This window comes from Hyla sarda, chromosome 7, assembly GCF_029499605.1.
Source record: "Hyla sarda isolate aHylSar1 chromosome 7, aHylSar1.hap1, whole genome shotgun sequence".
Classification (NCBI taxonomy): domain Eukaryota; kingdom Metazoa; phylum Chordata; class Amphibia; order Anura; family Hylidae; genus Hyla; species Hyla sarda.
In genome coordinates this window covers 182567867-182586162 of record NC_079195.1, presented here as the reverse complement: position 1 = coordinate 182586162, position 18296 = coordinate 182567867, and the positions used below count along the sequence as shown (strand labels likewise).

General features: G+C 42.3%; 1 protein-coding gene across 6 annotated transcripts; it reads left to right on the top strand.

Moving 5' to 3' along the window:
* Positions 1-754: 754 nt before the first annotated feature.
* Positions 755-17892, top strand: LOC130282830 (oocyte zinc finger protein XlCOF7.1-like). Of its 6 annotated transcripts, XM_056531653.1 has the most exons (7): positions 755-961; positions 3794-3899; positions 4787-4952; positions 9202-9305; positions 9907-10095; positions 10181-10304; positions 16550-17892. In XM_056531653.1, the coding sequence occupies exons 4-7, from the start codon at positions 9228-9230 to the stop codon at positions 17608-17610; spliced, it is 1452 nt and encodes a 483-aa protein (XP_056387628.1). In that variant the 5' UTR covers positions 755-961; positions 3794-3899; positions 4787-4952; positions 9202-9227; the 3' UTR covers positions 17611-17892. The 6 variants fall into 6 exon arrangements, with proteins under 6 accessions (XP_056387628.1, XP_056387631.1, XP_056387629.1 ...); XM_056531654.1 differs by lacking the exon at positions 4787-4952 and having other exon boundaries at positions 756-961; positions 3834-3899; positions 16550-17890; XM_056531650.1 differs by lacking the exon at positions 4787-4952 and having other exon boundaries at positions 756-961; positions 16550-17889.
* Positions 17893-18296: the final 404 nt, after the last annotated feature.

The window sequence follows — 18296 nt, the reverse complement described above, 5'->3', positions numbered from 1 at the left end:
CACCTATCATACATACACGTGGAGCTCTATCACTCACCTATCATACATACACGTGGAGCTCTATCACTCACCTATCATACATACATGTGGAGCTCTATCACTCACCTATCATACATACACGTGGAGCTCTATCACCCACCTATCATACATACACGTGGAGCTCTATCACTCACCTATCATACATACATGTGGAGCTCTATGCTCTATCACTCACCTATCATACATACATGTGGAGCTCTATCACTCACCTATCATACATACATGTGGAGCTCTATCACCCACCTATCATACATACACGTGGAGCTCTATCACTCACCTATCATACATACATGTGGAGCTCTATGCTCTATCACTCACCTATCATACATACATGTGGAGCTCTATCACTCACCTATCATACATACATGTGGATCCCTATCACTCACCCCATACATACATGTGGAGCTCTATCACCCACCTATCATACATACATGTGGATCCCTATCACTCACCCCATACATACATGTGAACTCACTACAGGTGTGTTTTACAATGTTGTACATGTTCAGGTGGAGCCATGAATAGTTTACAGACCTATAACACATCCATGTACATATATGTATAACAAGACATGTGTTCTGTAGCCCTATCTGTCCGCTATGTGTAGAAGCCTCCCCCTCCCAGTACCCCTCACGTCGCAGCCATGATGTGCTTGCGTGAAGCTCCTCCCCTTTTTTCAGCACCACTCCAGAGCGGCGGCCATTTTCACAGTGACTATAACACGTCCCCAGCGGGCTACGAAAACATGGCTGCTACCCCGAGGACGCGTCTGACACATTGTTAACTCCCTCTAGCGCTGACTATGCGGAGCAGATGACATAATAAAGGGCCGACATGTTGTTGGGAGTTTACATTTAGTGAGGGTGGAATGAGCCCGAGCTTCTTGTGCATGTAACCCCCCAGTGTTGTCTGCGCCTGACAGGTGAGACGCGGCCTCTAGGGCTGCAGGGGACACAATGGAGACGAGCACAGTGCATGGCTATGATAGAGGCGGAGGGGGCAGGAAATCTCAGTATATAGTAAATGTAGGGTACATTTTGGGGGCGGGGGGGATTTATATATTTAGCACTGGCAACATTCACAGGCCGATAATAAGAACAGGCAGAAAGTTTCACAGTGTGGGAATACTGATTGGTCTGTGCGGTCACTATTGGGCAGTAAGCAGAACAGCGCCACCTAGTGGCTGGGGCATCACTGTACTGTCACACTTGTTTACAGGCAAGCATTAAATGGGTATTCCAAGTTAAATAATTTATTCCCTAACCATATGAATAGGGAGAAGGTCAGAATGTGAGGGGTCTGATACCCCAAGGGTCTCAAAAACAGGGACCTGAGTGTTTAAAACAAAATGGCACTTTGCGCCTATGTTTGCATTTATTGTCTTTGCAGGTGCCAGAGATAGCAACGTACAGTGCTCGGCCACTTCACAGTTCAAAACAGACTTAGTCCCATTCTAAAGATCATAGACCCAGCAGTCAGACCCCAGCAAATAACACTTATGAAAAGTTATTTCACTTGGAATACCCCCTTAAAGGGAACCTGTCCCCATTTTAATGCGAAACCACAAGCTACTGAGGTGGTCCCCAGCAACTTCTTTTCCCCCGCTGGCCTTGATTAATAGATCGCTCCCTGTTTGGGTATTGGAAGAGCTCTACCTATCAAGGCCAGTGGGACAGGGAGAAGCCACATGGTTAACACATGGTTAAAGTGCTAGGGCACTCCTCCTGTTTCTTTTAGACTCAGATACCCAGTTGTCATTGTCGTAGTAACATAGTTTGAACTGGATGACGTTGTCTTTTCATCTTTACAGTCTATTACCCGGTAGTGTTGATCCAGAGGAAGGCAAAATTAAAAAGAAAACATGAATAGATGCCTATTTTCCTCATTTCCAAATTTGACAATCAGAATAAATTCATGGATCAAAAACCCTTCTCCAGACTTTAGTGACTAGAACCTGTAATATTTTTGACATTCTAGAAAGGCATCCAGGCCCCTTTTAAACTCTTTTATTAAGTTCCCCATGACCACCTCCTCAGGCAGCGAATTCCAGTCTCACTGCTCTTACAGTAAAGAATCCCGTCTGTGCTGGTGTAGAGGATGCCCCCTTGGTATAGATACAGTCCTGGTTACAATCATGGGAGAGATCTCTGTATTAGGTTGCTCCTTGACCATCCCTTTTCCATTAATTTTAATTATTTCTCTGGGTACTGTAGTTTACATATATAGTTATAAAGAAAGGCTTTTGAAGTCTTATCAATGACAAGATTTCAGACGACATTGAGTGTTTTATAGATGTTAATTGACTTGATTGGGGGAGGGGTAGCCAGGCCGGTTTTGTGGTTAGATATAGGCTCTTGGTGACAAGGTCACAGATAAGGCAAAGACGTTCCGAATTAATGGCAGTTCATATCCCAATTTCCCCTTTAATGAGATAAGTGTGCATCCGGTCAAAAAGGAATGCTCACATATACTGTAGTGGACTGCCTGTACCCCCGCTTGCTTTGATAGCCTGAGTTTAGTTAAAGGGTACCTCTCATCAAATAAACTTTTGATATATTTTAGATTAATGAATGTTGAATAACTTTCCAATAGCATGTTAATGAAAAATATGCTTCTTTCTATTGTATTTTTCCCGATCAGTCCTGTCAGCAAGCATTTCTGACTCATGCTGGAGTCCTAAACACTCAGAGCTGCCAGCCTGCTTTGTTCACAGCCAAACAGGCTGTGAACAAAGCAGGCTGCCAGCTCTGAGTGTTCTCCTTTGTGAACAAAGCAGACTGGCAGCTCGTAGTGTTTAGGACTCCAGCATGAGTCTGAAATGCTTGCTGCCAGGACTGGTAGGGAGACCCCTAGTGGTCATTTCTTCAAAGTGGAAAATTAAATAGAAAGAAGCATATTTTTTAATAACATGCAATTGTAAAGTTATTCTGCATACATTAATCTATAATATATCAAAAGTTTTTTTTTGATGAGAGGTACCCTTTAAATATTGACTACGTTCAAGCCATTTTCTGAAAATATGTAAATTTTTTTAGAACTCAAGTGTGGCGTGCTGCACTCGAGTTCTGTGAAGGTAACGTAGAAATAACCCGACTGTAGTCACTGACAACATTTTAGCCATCAAAGCGAATAAGGTTGCTGCCAGTATGTTACATTATATCTGGACTTTTTTGGCCGTATGCCCGATTTTACCCTGATCGTAAGGGGAAAACGTGATGTGTACAACTCCCGAGAACCTGTTTTGATGAGTGATTGGTTACAGAAGAGTTTCTTAGGTGGAGGCCGTTCCTTGTAAGAATAAATCATTCTTGGTTAGCAAGGAAATCGTGTTGGTTAGGGGAAGGCAATCCAGATTAGGATGTGGAGAACATGTTCTTGGAGTTCACCGGAAACTCTATCAGGAGAAGATTGTATTGGTTAAGCAAAGGCGTTCTTCATAATCCCAACATTACATTCCTGGTTGTCCAAGCTGATTCCTAGACGGCATAAGGTATTTCCTATTGGGTGAAGGTGTTACTGAATAGAAGAACGCTTTCATGATACGGAGAACATGGTTTTGGATAAGAGAAAGTGTTCCCGTTAGAAGGCACCTTTTTCCGTTAGGTGAAGAAGTTTCTGGTTAGATAAAGGCGTTCTTTATAGTAACTACAACACTTTCCTTCTTAGATACGAGCAGAGAGTATTACTAGCTCAAGTTTAATTTAACTCTCTAATAAGAATAATAGATTCCTATTGTAGCTTTTCAATCTTTCAGACTCCCTAATAAATAATGTCTCTCTGAACTTGCTGGCTAGCAATCTTATGATCTTGGGGACCTATGAACAGGTCCAACGACCAGAAGTGACCAGCATGAGCTTGTGGTACGTATAACCAAGTGCTTGCGGTATGTATAGCTGGCACACCACCTTCATTTCCATCTTCCTAGTTTAAAGGGGTACTCTGGTGGAAAACAATATTTTTCACATCAACTGGTGCAAGAAAGTTAAACAGATTTGTAAATTACTTCTATCGAAAAATCTTAATTCTTCCAATACTTATCAGCTGCCGTATGCTCCAGAGGAAGTTGTGAAGTTCTTTCCAGTCTGACCACAGTGCTCTCTGCTGACACCTCTGTCTGTGTCAGGAACTGTGCGGAGGAGGACTGTGCTCCTACTCTGGACAGTTCCTGACACAGACAGAGGTGTCAGCAGAGAGCACTGTGGTCAGACTGAAAAGAACTACACAACTTCCTCTGGTGCATATAAGAGTTTAACTTTCTAGCACCGGTTAATTTGAAAAAAATAAAATAAAATTGCTTTCCACCGGAGTACCCCTTTTAAGATGGGAACACTGGCTGTGTTCTGTTTTTTTTCAAACAATGATAGAGAGCAACATGGGGGTAGACAGGAAGGGGTATAAATATTTGCTTATATTGTTCAGGAGCGCTGTGAAAACTTTTGAGGCTGCATTTACATCACAATTGTTTCATCCGTCAGGTTCTTACCGTTCTTTTCTTGTCTTGAAAATCGTATAAAATGGTTTATATAGACTTATCCAGCGACTTCTTTTAAGTTGTGTCCAACACATTTGTTTTGGTCTGTTTACATTTTCACACAATTTTTTTTGTCAAGTGGAAAATCGCGGTTGTCGAAATTCAAAAACAGATTTAAAATTTTATTTGGTTGTATTTTTATTTTTTTTTAACATTACTGTCTATGTAAATCTTATCACTGTATTTTAATATCACAATTTTTTTTTTTTTTTAAAGCACATGCACAATTGTTTTGTGATTTTCTAGAAAGATCGAGAGACTTATAACTGGATCTGATAATAAATAAATAAATATGGACAAAAACTTACTACCATATGTCTGACAGATACCATTTTGGGCCCTCCGTTTTAACCATACATTCAGTGGATGCAAAATCTGTGATGTAAGTGCAGCCTTAGTTAAGCAATGTCTTTTGCTTCATCTGTAACATTATAATAATAACTTTGCCTCTACAGATATTGTGAGTTACATGCCAAAAGGTTGATCGGTTGTTGTCCCAGAAGTATGATACCCTATAATCGCCTTCTTTTCACAGGACCCTACTAATAAAAAAAAGGATAGTCCAAAGCGGAAAACCTCTTTAGGAATGAAAGTCAATGCAGATAGGAAGAGTCAGTATCTTATGTTGGTAACTTTTGGACCTTGTTCCAATTGACCTTAGTCCACCTAATAGTATCAAAATGTATAAAAGTCCACACAACAAACAATAAAACAGTCCCTTTACCCTAGACACTGATCAGCCATAAAATGAAACCACTGACATGTGAAGTTAAAGGGGTTATTCAGGAAAAAACTTTTTTTTTTATATCAAGTGGCTCCAGAAAGTTAAACAGATTTGTACATTACTTCTATTAAAAAATCTTAGTCCTTTCAGTACTTATGAGCTTCTGAAGTTAAGGTTCTTCTTTTCTGTCTAAGTAATCTCTGATGACACGTGTCTCGGGAACCGCCCAGTTTAGAAGAGGTTTGCTATGGGAATTTGCTTCTAAACTGGGCTGTTCCCGAGACACGTGTCATCAGAGATTACTTAGACAGAAAAGAAGAACCTTAACTTCAGAAGCTCATAAGTACTGAAAGGACTAAGATTTTTTAATAGAAGTAATTTACAAATCTGTTTAACTTTCTGGAACCAGTTGATATATAAAAAAAAGTTTTTTCCTGGAATACCCCTTTAATAACACTGATTATCTCATGACAATGACACTATTCAATTGGTGGGGATATAACAGTGAACAGGCAGTTCTTGATGTTAATATTTCAATAGCAATTAAAATGGGCAAGTGGAGAAATCTGAGTGACTTTCAAAAGGGTCAAATTATGATGGTTAGACATCTGGGTGAGAACATCTCCAAAACTGTAAATCTAATGTGGTGTTCCCAGTATGCAACGGTTAGTAGCTACCAAACGTAGTCCAAGAAAGGACAAATCGGTAAACCAGGGATATGGTCCTAAATGGACAAGATTCCTTAAAGGGGTACTCCGCTGCTCAGCGTTCGGAACAAACTGTTCTGAATGCTGGAGTCGGAAGCTCGTGATGGCTGCCACGCCCCCTCCCATGGACTTACATTGAAGGGGTGGGGTGTGACATCATGAGGGGGCGGGGCTATGTCACAAGCTCCAGCTCAAGCGTTCGGAACAGTTTATTCCAAATGCTGAGCAGTACAGTACCCATTTAAAGCGTGTAGGAAGCAAAGGCTAAAACATCTGCTCGGATGCCACACAAAAGCTTTTCTTTTACAAATTGGTAAAAATACATGAAAGGTGTCAGCACCCACAGCACAACACATCACAGCTTACAGAACATGTGACTGCAAAGTATCAGACCACTCGGGGAGCATGTGAGTATCAGAACTGAGTAGTGGAAGAAGTTGGCCCGGTGTGATAAATCATGTATTCATGTGGATTTCTCCTACCTAAACATTATTGCAGACCCCTTCACAGCAATGTTATTTCCTAATAGCAGTAGTCTCTTTCAGCAGGACAATGAGCCACACTGCAAAAATTGTGCAAGAATTGTTTGAGGAACATTATTAACCGTTCAAGGTATTGACTTGGCCTAAACATTCCCCAGATTCCAATCCAATTGAGCATCTTTGGAATGTTGGAAGTAAAACATTCGATCCATGGAGGCCCTCCTAACAACTTATAGGGCTTGAAGGATCTGTTGCTAATGTTTTGGTGCCAAATACCACAAGACACCTTCAAAAGATGATGTGGAGTCAATGTCATAATGGATCATAGTTGGCAGATTGAGGGGCACCTACATTTATGGCCGTAAATGTTGGCACCTGAAAACTTTCAAGAAAAGGAAGTATTTCTCACAGAAAAGTATTGCAGTAACACATGTTTTGCTATACATATGTTTATTCCCTTTGTGTGTATTGGAACTAAACCCCCAAAAAAAGGAGGAAAAAAAGAATATTGGACATAATGTCACACCAAAATCCAAAAATGGGCTGGACAAAATTATTGGCACCCTTTCAAAATTGTAGAAAAATGAGATTGTTTCAAGCATGTGATGCTCCTTTAAACTCACCTGGGCCAAGTAACAGGTGTGGGCAATATAAAAATCACACCTGAAAGCAGATACAAAGGAGAGAAGTTCACTTAGTATTTGCATTGTCTGTCTGTGTATCACATTAAGCATGGACAACAGAAAGAGTAGAAGAGAACTGTCTGAGAACTTGAGAACCAAAAATTGTGAAAAAATATCAAAAATCTCAAGGTTACAAGTCCATCTTCAGAGATCTAAATTTGCCTTTGTCCACAGTGCGCAACATTATCAAGAAGTTTGCAACCCATGGCACTGTAGCTAATCACCCTGGGTGTGGACGGAAGAGAAAAATTGATGAAAGGATTGTCCGGATGGTGGATAAGCAGCCCCAAACAAGTTCCAAAGATATTCAAGCTGTCCTGCAGGCTCAGGGAGCTTCAGTGTCCGTGCGAACTATCCGTCGAGATTTAAATGAAATGAAACGCTATGGCAGGAGACCCAGGAGGACCCCACTGGTGACACAGAGACATAAAAAAGCAAGACTACATTTTGCCAAAATGAACTTTAGTAAGCAAAAAATCCTTCTGGGAAAATGTCTTGTGGACAGATGAGACCAAGATTGAGCTTTTTGGTAAAGCACATCATTCTACTGTTTACTGAAAACGGAATGAGGCCTACAAAGAAAAGAACACAGTACCTACAGTGAAATATGGTGGAGGTTCAATGATGTTTTGGGGTTGTTTTGCTGCCTCTGGATTACCAGCGGATTTTGGGTCGCACTGTACAGCCCAGTATCAGAAAGCTGGGTTTGCACCCGAGATCTTGGGTCTTCCAGCAGGACAATGACCCCAAACAAACGTCAAAAAGCCCCCAGAAATGGATATCAACAAAGCGCTGGAGAGTTCTAAAGTGGCAGCAATGAGTCCAGATCTAAATCCCATTGAACACCTGTGGAGAGATCTTAAAATTGCTGTTGGGGAAAAGGCGCCTTCCAATAAGAGAGACCTGGAGCAGTTTGCAAAGGAAGAGTGGTCCAACATTCCGGCTGAGAGGTGTAAGAAGCTAATTGATGGTTATAGGAAGGCACTGATTTTTGTTATTTTTTCCAAAGGGTGTGCAACCAAATATTAAGTAAAGGGTGCCAATAATTTTGTCCAGCCCATTTTTGGAGTTTGGTGACATTATGTCCAATTTGCTTTTTCCCCTCCTTTTTTGGTTTAGTTCCAATACACACAAAGGAAAGAAACATGTGTATAGCAAAACATGTGTTACTGCAATCCTTTTCTGTGAGAAATACTTCATTTTACTGAAAAATTTCAGGGGTGCCAACATTTACTGCCATGACTATACATAACATTAGGCAAAATGGTTTTAATATTATGACTGATCGGTGAAGTTATTACTACAGTTTTACAGCATGCATATTGTGCTGCATATTTGGTTTTACTTATTGGAGAATGAATAATACTTTTTCTCTTGCAATGTGTAAAACCTTGCATGGGAAGGGAAAAGAATACAGAAGTATTTTCTGAGGAAAGTTTCCCTTGACAAGATAAAGTCCAATATTTTTATGCAGATTAAAGGGGTAGTCCAGTGGTGAAAAATGTATCCCCTATCCTAAGGATAGGGGATAAGTTTGAGATCGCGGGGGGTCCGACCGCTGGGGCCCCCTGCGATCTCTATGTACGGGGGCCAGGCTCTCCAGCCAGATAGCGGGTGTCGACCCCCGCACGAAGCGGCGGCCGACACGCCCCCTCAATACATCTCTATGGCAGAGCCGGAGATTGCCGAAGGCAGCGCTTCGGCTCTGCCATAGAGTTGTATTGAGGGGGCATGTCGGCCGCCGCTTCGTGCGGAGGTCGACACGCCCCCTTCCCGCGGGCTGTCGGGGCTCCATACAACAAACAGGACAACAATATACACAGACCAAAGACAAGAATAAGACTAAGGAAACTAAGGAGGAAAGGGGTCAAGGTCCTACAGGGTTCGCAGATCCGAGCGGGTACGAAATGCTGGAGAGGAATGAAACAACTGCCAGTCCAGCCAAGTCTTATTAGAACAGTCATTTAGAGGTTTGTTTGATTTTAAACACTAAACCATATTTTGTTTAAGGAAACTTTTTGTTTCATTTTGGCAGATATTCTACTTCCTGAAGATCTGAAGATGGAAAAAGAAAGAAGTCAAATGACTGACAGGATATTAAATCTCACACTGGAGATCATCTACCTACTGACTGGAGAAGTGAGGGAGTTCTGAAATAAGATCACGTGACCTCATTCTTTTATTTATTTAAAAAAATAAATGAATAACTGGTTTATAAAACATAAAAATCTACACTGAGAAAAAAGGTACCTTTTAGGTTATGAAACAGACTGAGGCAAAAGTCTTAAAGGGGTACTCCGCCCCTAGGCATCTCATCCCCTATCCAAAGGATAGGGTATAAGAGGTCTGATCGCAGGGATCCCGCAGCTGGGACCCCGCGATCTCTGTGCAGCACCCGGCGTTCGTTTAGAAGGCTGGGTGCAGGAAGTGGGGGTCATGATGTCACGACCACGCCCCCTCGTGATGCCACGCCCCCTCAATGCAAGTCTATGGGAGGGGCGTGACGTCACGACCAATTGCCGCCTGCACCCAGCGTTTGGAACAAAACTTTCCAAATGCTGGGGCAGCAGAATACCCCAATCTGTACTGCTCATCAGTACAGATTGTTTGCTGCCTCAGGTGTGCTTGCATGTATGTACTACAATGAAGTTCTAGCTAAAATAATACAGGTACCACTACAGACAACTGTGCAGGTATTTGTTCTGTCCTTCATAAACTCTTGTATTCTGTAACTCTCTAGGACTATGTACCTGCAAAGAAGTCAAGTGAGCTTGTCACACCAAGTCCTTGTCCCCGTGTGTCAGAAGAAGTGAGCAGGACCCAGAGCCCCAGCACTGTGTCTCCTACTCCTTCACGGACACAGGACAAAAGCAATGAGCAAAAGATCTTGGACCTCACCAACAAAATTATTCAGCTGCTGACTGGAGAGGTGAGCACTGCAGCAAAGACTGGGACATTGTACAGTGACACCAATGAAAGAGTCTGGGTGATAATTTTGTCATTATGTGTATTAGGTTCCTATAAGGTGTCAGGATGTCGCTGTTTATTTCTCCATGGAGGAGTGGGAGTATTTAGATGGACACAAGGATCTCTACAAAGATGTCATGATGGAGACCCACAAGTCTCTTACATCACCAGGTAAAATGGCAATGTATTGATGTGTGGTTTGGTTTCTTTTCAATATGCTATTTATGCCCCATCTTTCAGGTAGAATTTGAACCAGATCCACGTGTTCAGAGCTTGAATAGAAGGCAAAAAGCTCAAATCAAAAAGAGGCTCCATACTCCATACTTAACCCCTTAAGGACGTGGGGTTTTTCAGTTTTTGCATTTTCATTTTTTCCTCATCACCTTCTAAAAATCATAACGCTTTCAATTTTGCACCTAAAATTCCATATTATGGCTTATTTTTTGCGCCACCAATTCTACTTTGCAGTGACCTTAGTCATTTTACCAAATGATCCACGGCAAAGCGGAAAACAAATTCATTGTGCGTCAAAATGGAAGAAAAAATTAAATTTTGTAAATTTTAGGGGCGTCCGTTTCTACGCAGTGCAGTTTTCGGTAAAAATTACAACGTATATATATTTTGTAGGTCCATACTGTTAAATTGATACCCTACTTATATAGAAAAATTATAACTACATGCAGGAAAATGTATACGTTTAAAATGGTCATCTTCTGACCCCTATAACTTATTTTTCTGTGTACGGGCCGGTATGAGGACTCCTTTTTTGCGCCGTGATCTGAAGTTTTTATTGGTACCATTTTTATATTGATCAGACTTTGTGATTGCTTTTTATTTTTTCATGATACAAAAAGTTACCAAAAATACGCTATTTTGGACTTTGGAATTTTTTTTCGCATATGCCATTGACCATGCTGTTTAATTAATGATATATTTTTATAGTTCAGACATTTCCGCACGCGGCGATACCACATTTTTATTTACATAGTTTTTAGGTTTTTTTTATGATAAAAGGGGGGTGATTCTTACTTTTATTAGGGAAGGGGTTAAATTATCTATATGAACTTTTTTTTCACGCTTTTTTTTTTTTTTTTGCAGTGTAATAGCCCCCCCTAGTGGCTATTACACTGCACATACCGATCTCGTACACAGATCATTGCTGTGCATTGACACAGCAAAGATCAGTGTTATCGGCGGTCGATTGCCCAAGCCTGGATTTCTGCCTGAATGCGACGAAGGGACCACTGCTCGCATTCTAGCCAATCAGGACATCGCGATTTCACCACGATGGTCCCGATCAGCCCGACTGAGCTGCCGGGAAGCTTTTACTTTCATTTTAGACATGGCGATCAAATTTGAATGCCGCGTCTAAAGGGTTAATAGCGCGCGGCACAATGATCAGTGGCGCACGCTATTAGCCCAGGGTCCCGGCTGTCATTAGCCGCCGGGACCGACCCGGTATGACGCGGGGTCACGGCGTGACCCGCGGTATATATTGGGCGCAGGGCGTACAGGTACGCCCTGCGTTCCTTAAGAGGTTTACCCCTTAACGACACAGGACGTAAATGTACGTCCTGGTGAGGTGGTACTTAACTCACCAGGACGTACATTTATGTCCTAAGCATAACCGTGAGCATCGGAGCGATGCCTGGATCATGCGCGGCAGGTCCCGGCTGCTGATCGCAGCCAGGGACCCGCCCGTAATGGCGGACATCCGCGATCCATGATCAATACAGATCACAGCACCTGCAGCATCGCGGTCATTAAAATGGATGATCGGATCGCCCGCAGCGCTGCTGCGGCAATCGGATCATCCAGCATGGCGGCCGGAGGTCCCCTCACCTGGCTCCGCTGCCTTCCCGGCGTCTTCTGCTCTGATCTTCCTTCCTGCAGACCAGAGCAGAAGATGACCGATAATGCTGATAAGTGCTGTGTCCTATACATAGCACTGAACAGTTTTCGCAATCGAATGATTAAAGTGTAAAAATAAAAGTAAAAAAAAAAAAATTTGAAAAACCCCCTCCCCCAATAAAAACGTAAATTGTCCCATTTTCCCTATTTCACTCCCAAAAAGTGTTACAATATTTTATATACAGTAACCCCCCGACCTACGATGGCCCCGACATATGATAAAATCGACATACGATGCTTTTATATGTCGGGGCCATCGCATTAACTGCTATCCGACAGCGCAAAATGCTTAAGCTGCTGTCGGACAGCAGTTTAAGCATCCCGGGCAGGTTTGCTTACCTATTCCCGCTGCTCCGGGTCCACTTCGCGATCCTCCGGTGTCTTGCGCATCTTCTCCAGGGTCCGGGCCTCGCTTTCTGGCGTCGTTATTACGTCACTACGCACGCCGCGCTGGCGCAGCAGCGTAATAACGTCACCAGAAAGCGAGGCCCGGACCCTGCAGAAGATGCGCAAGACACCGGAGCAGCGGGACAGCATCGGGAGCCCCTGGAACAGCAGCGGGAGCGGTGAGGACCTGGTCCGGAGCGGCTGGGACAGGTGAGTACAGCTTCCTATACTTTACATTGCACGGATCCCTCAACATACGATGGATTTGACAAACGATGGGTCGTTTGGAACGAATTACCATCGTATGTTGAGGGACCACTGTACATATTTGGTATCGCCGCGTGCGTAAATATCTGAACTATTAAAATAAAATGTTAATGATACCGTATGGTGAACGGCGTGAACGTAAAAATAAAAAAAGGTCCCAAATAGATGCTTTTTTATAACATTTTATTCCAAAAAAAATAAAAAAAATGGATTAAAAGTTCTATATAAGCAAATATGGTATCAATAAAAAGTACAGACCATGGCGCAAAAAATGAGCCCTCATACCACCGCTTATACGGAAAAATTAAAAAGTTATAGGTCTTCAAAATAGGGGGATTTTAAACATACTAATTTGGTTAAAAAGTTAGCGATTTTTTTTTAAGCGCAACAGTAATAGAAAAGTATGTTATCATGGGTATCATTTTAATCGTATTGACCCAAAGTATAAAGAACGCGTCATTTTTACCGTAAATTGTACGGCGTGAAAACAAAACCTTCCAAAATTAGCAAAATTGCGGTTTTCTTTTTTAATTTCCCCACACAAATAGTATTTTTTTGGTTGCGCCATACATTTTATGGTAAAGTGAGTGATGGCATTACAACGGACAACTGGTCACGCAAAAAACAAGCCCTCATACTAGTCTGTGGATGAAAATATAAAAGTTATGATTTTTTGAAGGCGAGGAGGAAAAAACTAAAACTTAAAAATAAAATTGTCTGCGTCCTTAAAGGGGTACTCCGGTGGTTAAGATTTTTGGCTATATTGCATCTTCTTTTAATGGTCATGTTTTTTGCTATTGACATGTATTATATGTTTGTGTAGCATGTGTCTTTTTTTCTTACCTGTTTGTGGGCCAGGAAGTTCTGTAGTTCTGTGTTGGATCTCTGACTGTTGTCCACAGGTTAGGATTAGGCTGTGGACAAGATGTCATGTTTTTTTGTTTTTTTTCTCTGTTCTTTCAAAACTGCATGAGAGATATAGGCCACGCCCCCTCATCTCCCCCTTCCAGGAGGACACAGGTCTGCATGAGAGCAAGAAGCTCCTACACAGCTCCTCATCTCCCCTCCCCCTGCTTTGTCTTGTGAGGACGCAGGTCTGCACTGAAAGAAGACAGAGAAGATGTATGTGAAGGGGAGGATGAGAAGGTGCACGGGCTGGGGATATATAGACTGCAGGGGAATCAATCTCGGACTGGGGATGATTTCTATATGTGAAGGGGGGACTCCTGAATGACACATGCTGGGAGTTGTAGTCCCTGTTATCTGCGTGTATGCTAGTGTTTACAAACCAGTCTGCCTCCAGCTGTATCAAAACTACAACTCCCAGCATGCCTGGACAGACTTTGGGCATGCTGGGAGTTGTAGTTTTGCAACAGCTGGAGGCACACTGATTGGGAAACACTGTCCTAGCCTATTCAGCATATTACAAACAAAGTGCATTGTTTCCCAACCAGGGTGTCTTCAGCTGTATCAAAACTACAACTCCCAGCATGCCCAGACAGCTTTTGCAACACCTGGAGGCACCCTGGTTGGGAAACACTGGTGTATGCCCTATAGAGGTGTTGGTGAACTACAACCCCCAGGAGACTACAGAGGCAGCATGCTGGTGTTATACCACAGACTGAAGACTCCTGAATGACACATGCTGGGAGTTGTAGTCCCTTTTGTGTGTGTATGCCAGTGTATCCCAACCAGGGCTGATTACATTAGTGTGCTGTGTATAAGGGGACCGACCCGGGAAAACAGTAGGGTGGGTAAAGGGCGGAACAAACAAACAAACAAAAAAAAAAAACAAAAAAAAAAAGGAGCTGCCCCAAACCAGCAAGGCATGTGGCATGCTGGGATTTGTAGTTCTCAGCACAGCAAGAAACAAGAAATAGAAGCAAATATAGGAAAACAAAGTGGGGGATAAAAAGACAACAAAGAACGGAAATAGAGTAGCCTAAACAACAAGAATAGAAATGAAACAAAACAAATAGGGCAAGTCAAAAACGGAAAAACACGCTGGCCACCGGAGTACCCCTTTAAGGCCCAAAGAAGCATTTCAGTTTGTTTTTTTCTCCCCCATATCATGCACACTCAGTCACTAGTCCTACAGCACTGTTTTATTCCAGCACAACTTCATCCATGTGTTAAATTACTGTAACTGGGTCATGTGATCACCAGTCTGACCCACAGAAAGGCAGTGCTTACTGTTTCAAAGGAAGTGGTCACTACTGGGTCAGCTGACTTTCTTAGGAACTGTAAGATGGCATCATCTCCTTCCTAACCCCTCCCCTCCCAGCTCCATCTGTATACTGCTGCTGCTATCTCTGAGATCATAATATATATAGTAGTTATACACCTCTCCAGAGGCTGTGTTCACACATTGTATTTTTTGTACTGTATTTTTTCCCCTTGATTTTCTCAAAAAATCAAACCATGCAAACCATGGTGAAAACATTGTTTTTCTGCACTTTTGGAAAATTGGTGAAAAAACTGCCAAAATGCAGTGAAAATGTGTGAAAAATACAGTAAAAATGCATGTGAACAAAGCCTAAAGTCAATAAATCTTCACAACTCAGTAAACGTCGGCTATTTTTCTCTAAATATTTCTTAAAATTTTTTTTAAAAAATGCAGTTTGAATAAGCACAATGGGTCAGAAATGAACATACCTCAACCCATTAATGACTCTGGTCAGTTCACATGACTAAACTCCAGCATCAGCAGCCAAAGTAGATGACCAGGGGCAGTAAGAAAAATGTTGGCAGCATAAGGAAATAATTTCATTGATGGAATTATAATCAGTATGGCTGCAAACTTGTGAATGCCACATCAGCTAAAACAGGTAAGCACAAGGCATATTCAAGAATATAGGCAAACAAAAAAAAAATCCCAAAGTTCTTTAAAGCAGTAGGAGGGTTTGTTTCAAATTATTCCTGACACAGTGTCGGTACATAATACAGTGGTCCCTCAACATACGATGGTAATCCGTTCCAAATGGACCATCGTATGTTGAGGGATCCGTGCAATATAAAGTATAGGACAGTGGTCTACAACCTGCGGACCTCAAGATGTTGCAAAACTACAACACCCAGCATGCCTGGACAGCCGTTGGCTGTCCGGGCATGCTGGGAGTTGTAGTTTTGCAACATCTTGAGGTCCGCAGGTTGAAGACCACTGGTATAGGAAGTTGTACTCACGTGTCCCCGCCGCTCCGGACCGTCACCGCTGCTCTGGATGTCGCCTTCCATCGCTGTCGCCGCGTCCCCGGGTGTCCCATACGCTCCGGCAAGGCCTCTGCTTCCCCGGCATCCTCGCTCTCCGCCGCCGCCATCACGTCGCTACGCACACAGCTCCTATTGGATGACGGGACGGCGTGCGCAGCGACGTGATGACGACGATGGAGAGCGCCGACTATGCAGGGGATCCCGAAGAGGACGCGCCGGAACCCCAAGGACAGGTAAGTGATCATCAGCGGACCACACGGGGCACCGTAAACGGCTATCCGGTGGCAGCTGAAGCAGTCTGCGCTGCCGGATAGCCGTTTATGCGATGGCCCCGACATACAAAAGCATCGTATGTTGATGCTGCCTTCAACATGCGATGGCCTCTGAGAGACCATTGTATGCTGAAATGATTGTATGTCGGGGCCATCGTAGGTCGAGGGTTCACTGTAATAGGTATCCTTTATTAACAATGGTCAAATGGCCACAATGAATAGAATGGCTATCTGGTCAAAGCAGTTTTCACTCAAACTCTGTGATCATATACATATTGAGAAATAAAGGACACATTATATAATTGCATATATATTATAACTGCTTATAAAGGCGTGAAGATTCTCTTATTTTTTTTTTGTCTCCAACAGATAACTTAAAGGCCAAAACTGCACCTGGAAAATCTCACCCTATTTTTCATTCCCGTTACTACGTAGGACAGAATAAGAACTTTACTAAGTCTAATATGAGACCAGAATTGATGAAACTTTATAAAACTATTGAGAGACCTGGAAAATCTGTAAGTGATGAATCAGAGGATTCCTCTAGTGAAGATGATTTCCCAGGCAGTGACCTTTACATACACACTCAATACACAGCCAATGATGACCAGTCCACAGAATCTGACTCCAGTGATGAAGATGTCATTTATATATCCACACAACAAATGCAAACAAAACGCCCTCCAATATTTAGGAGAGAAGATCCAAAGCCACGGGATAAAGCCAACCTCTTACGTGTCTATAACCCAAGAGCGTTAGCCTATAGACAACCTCCTATTAAACAAATTCCTAAAACCAACATCCCCACCCAAAAAATGAATGCTATGTTAATAAAATATGGTGAATTCAACAGGAATTTTATTATGAAACCAGTGCCTCCGCCTCCTCGGCAGACATTACCCACACGGAGGCTGTTTACCTGTACTGAGTGTCCGAAGTTTTTCACTAGTAATGCAGAACTGACTAGGCATATGCGAGTTCACAGGAGGAAGAAACTGACTTGCTCCGATTGTGGGAAGCTTTTCCCATACAAGTCCCATCTGGTTAGACACCAGAGCGTTCACACAGGGGAAAGAGCCTTTGTGTGCTCAGAGTGTGGGGAGAATTTCCTCTGTAAGTCCCACCTGGTGACACATCTAAGAACACACACAAGAGAAAAGCCTCTTGTCTGTCAGGATTGCGGCAAGCACTTCTCTTGTAACTCTGCTCTTATCACTCATCGGAGAATACACACTGGCGAGAAACCCTTTGTCTGCCCCATCTGTGGGAAGGCATTTGCTCAAAGTTCGAACCTTCTCTCACATCAGAGAGGGCACACTGGAGTGAAGAAGTTTATCTGTCGCGAATGTGGGAAGAGCTTCGCCCAGAAAAATGACCTGAATAGACATTTGAAAATCCATAGAGGACAAATTGTTTTTCAACATATGTAGAGATTTTTGATTTAAAATAAAACCTGTTAACCTTTCAAGTACCTAAAGTTGTAGTTAATTTTATATGGTGAGAAATAAAGAGTTTTACTGAGTTGTTGAACTGGACAGTGTATATGCAAAACATAAAAATGTATTAATATGTGCACAGATGCTGATGAGACTTGATGTACAAGACTGGCTCAAGAACTAGAAGAAAAGTCAGCTGAAAAAGAGAAACACATGACATCTGTCTTTTAGCTGATGGCTGTATGCAAAGGTATAAAATCAGGCTTTCCTTCCGTTCAAGCTAAAAAGTTGTATATGCAGTTCTGAGCTGCAACATAAATACCTTCTCCCTTCCTGTCTGCTCTGCGTGACTGAGGTACAGGGTGTGGCTTTCAGCACTGATTCTTGTACATCAATTATGCAAGGAGGGGTGGTGAATGGAGGAGCAGCACAGCATGATCTCTAAGACACGAGCTTGGGAGGAAAACATCATTTTATAACTTTTCGATTTGTTTTACCTTATTTAGCTATCTGCCCATGTCTGTAGCTATGTGCTATATAGATCAGATATACTCACTTTAATGATACTTGAATAACCGCATTGGAAGAATTTACAGTTTACGAAAATTTTAAATCTGTAAAGCAAAAAATAGAAAATAAAATATTCATACAACACTTACATTTTCATCTCAAAAGATGTA

Coding starts and splice junctions, on each gene's coding strand:
- LOC130282830 (XM_056531656.1), top strand. CDS start 9,228: ATGGAAAAAGAAAGAAGTCAAATGACTGACAGGATATTAAATCTCACA. Junction 9,306..9,906: donor TCTACCTACTGACTGGAGAA/GTGAGGGAGTTC, acceptor GTAACTCTCTAG/GACTATGTACCTGCAAAGAA. Junction 10,305..16,549: donor CAAGTCTCTTACATCACCAG/GTAAAATGGCAA, acceptor TGTCTCCAACAG/ATAACTTAAAGGCCAAAACT.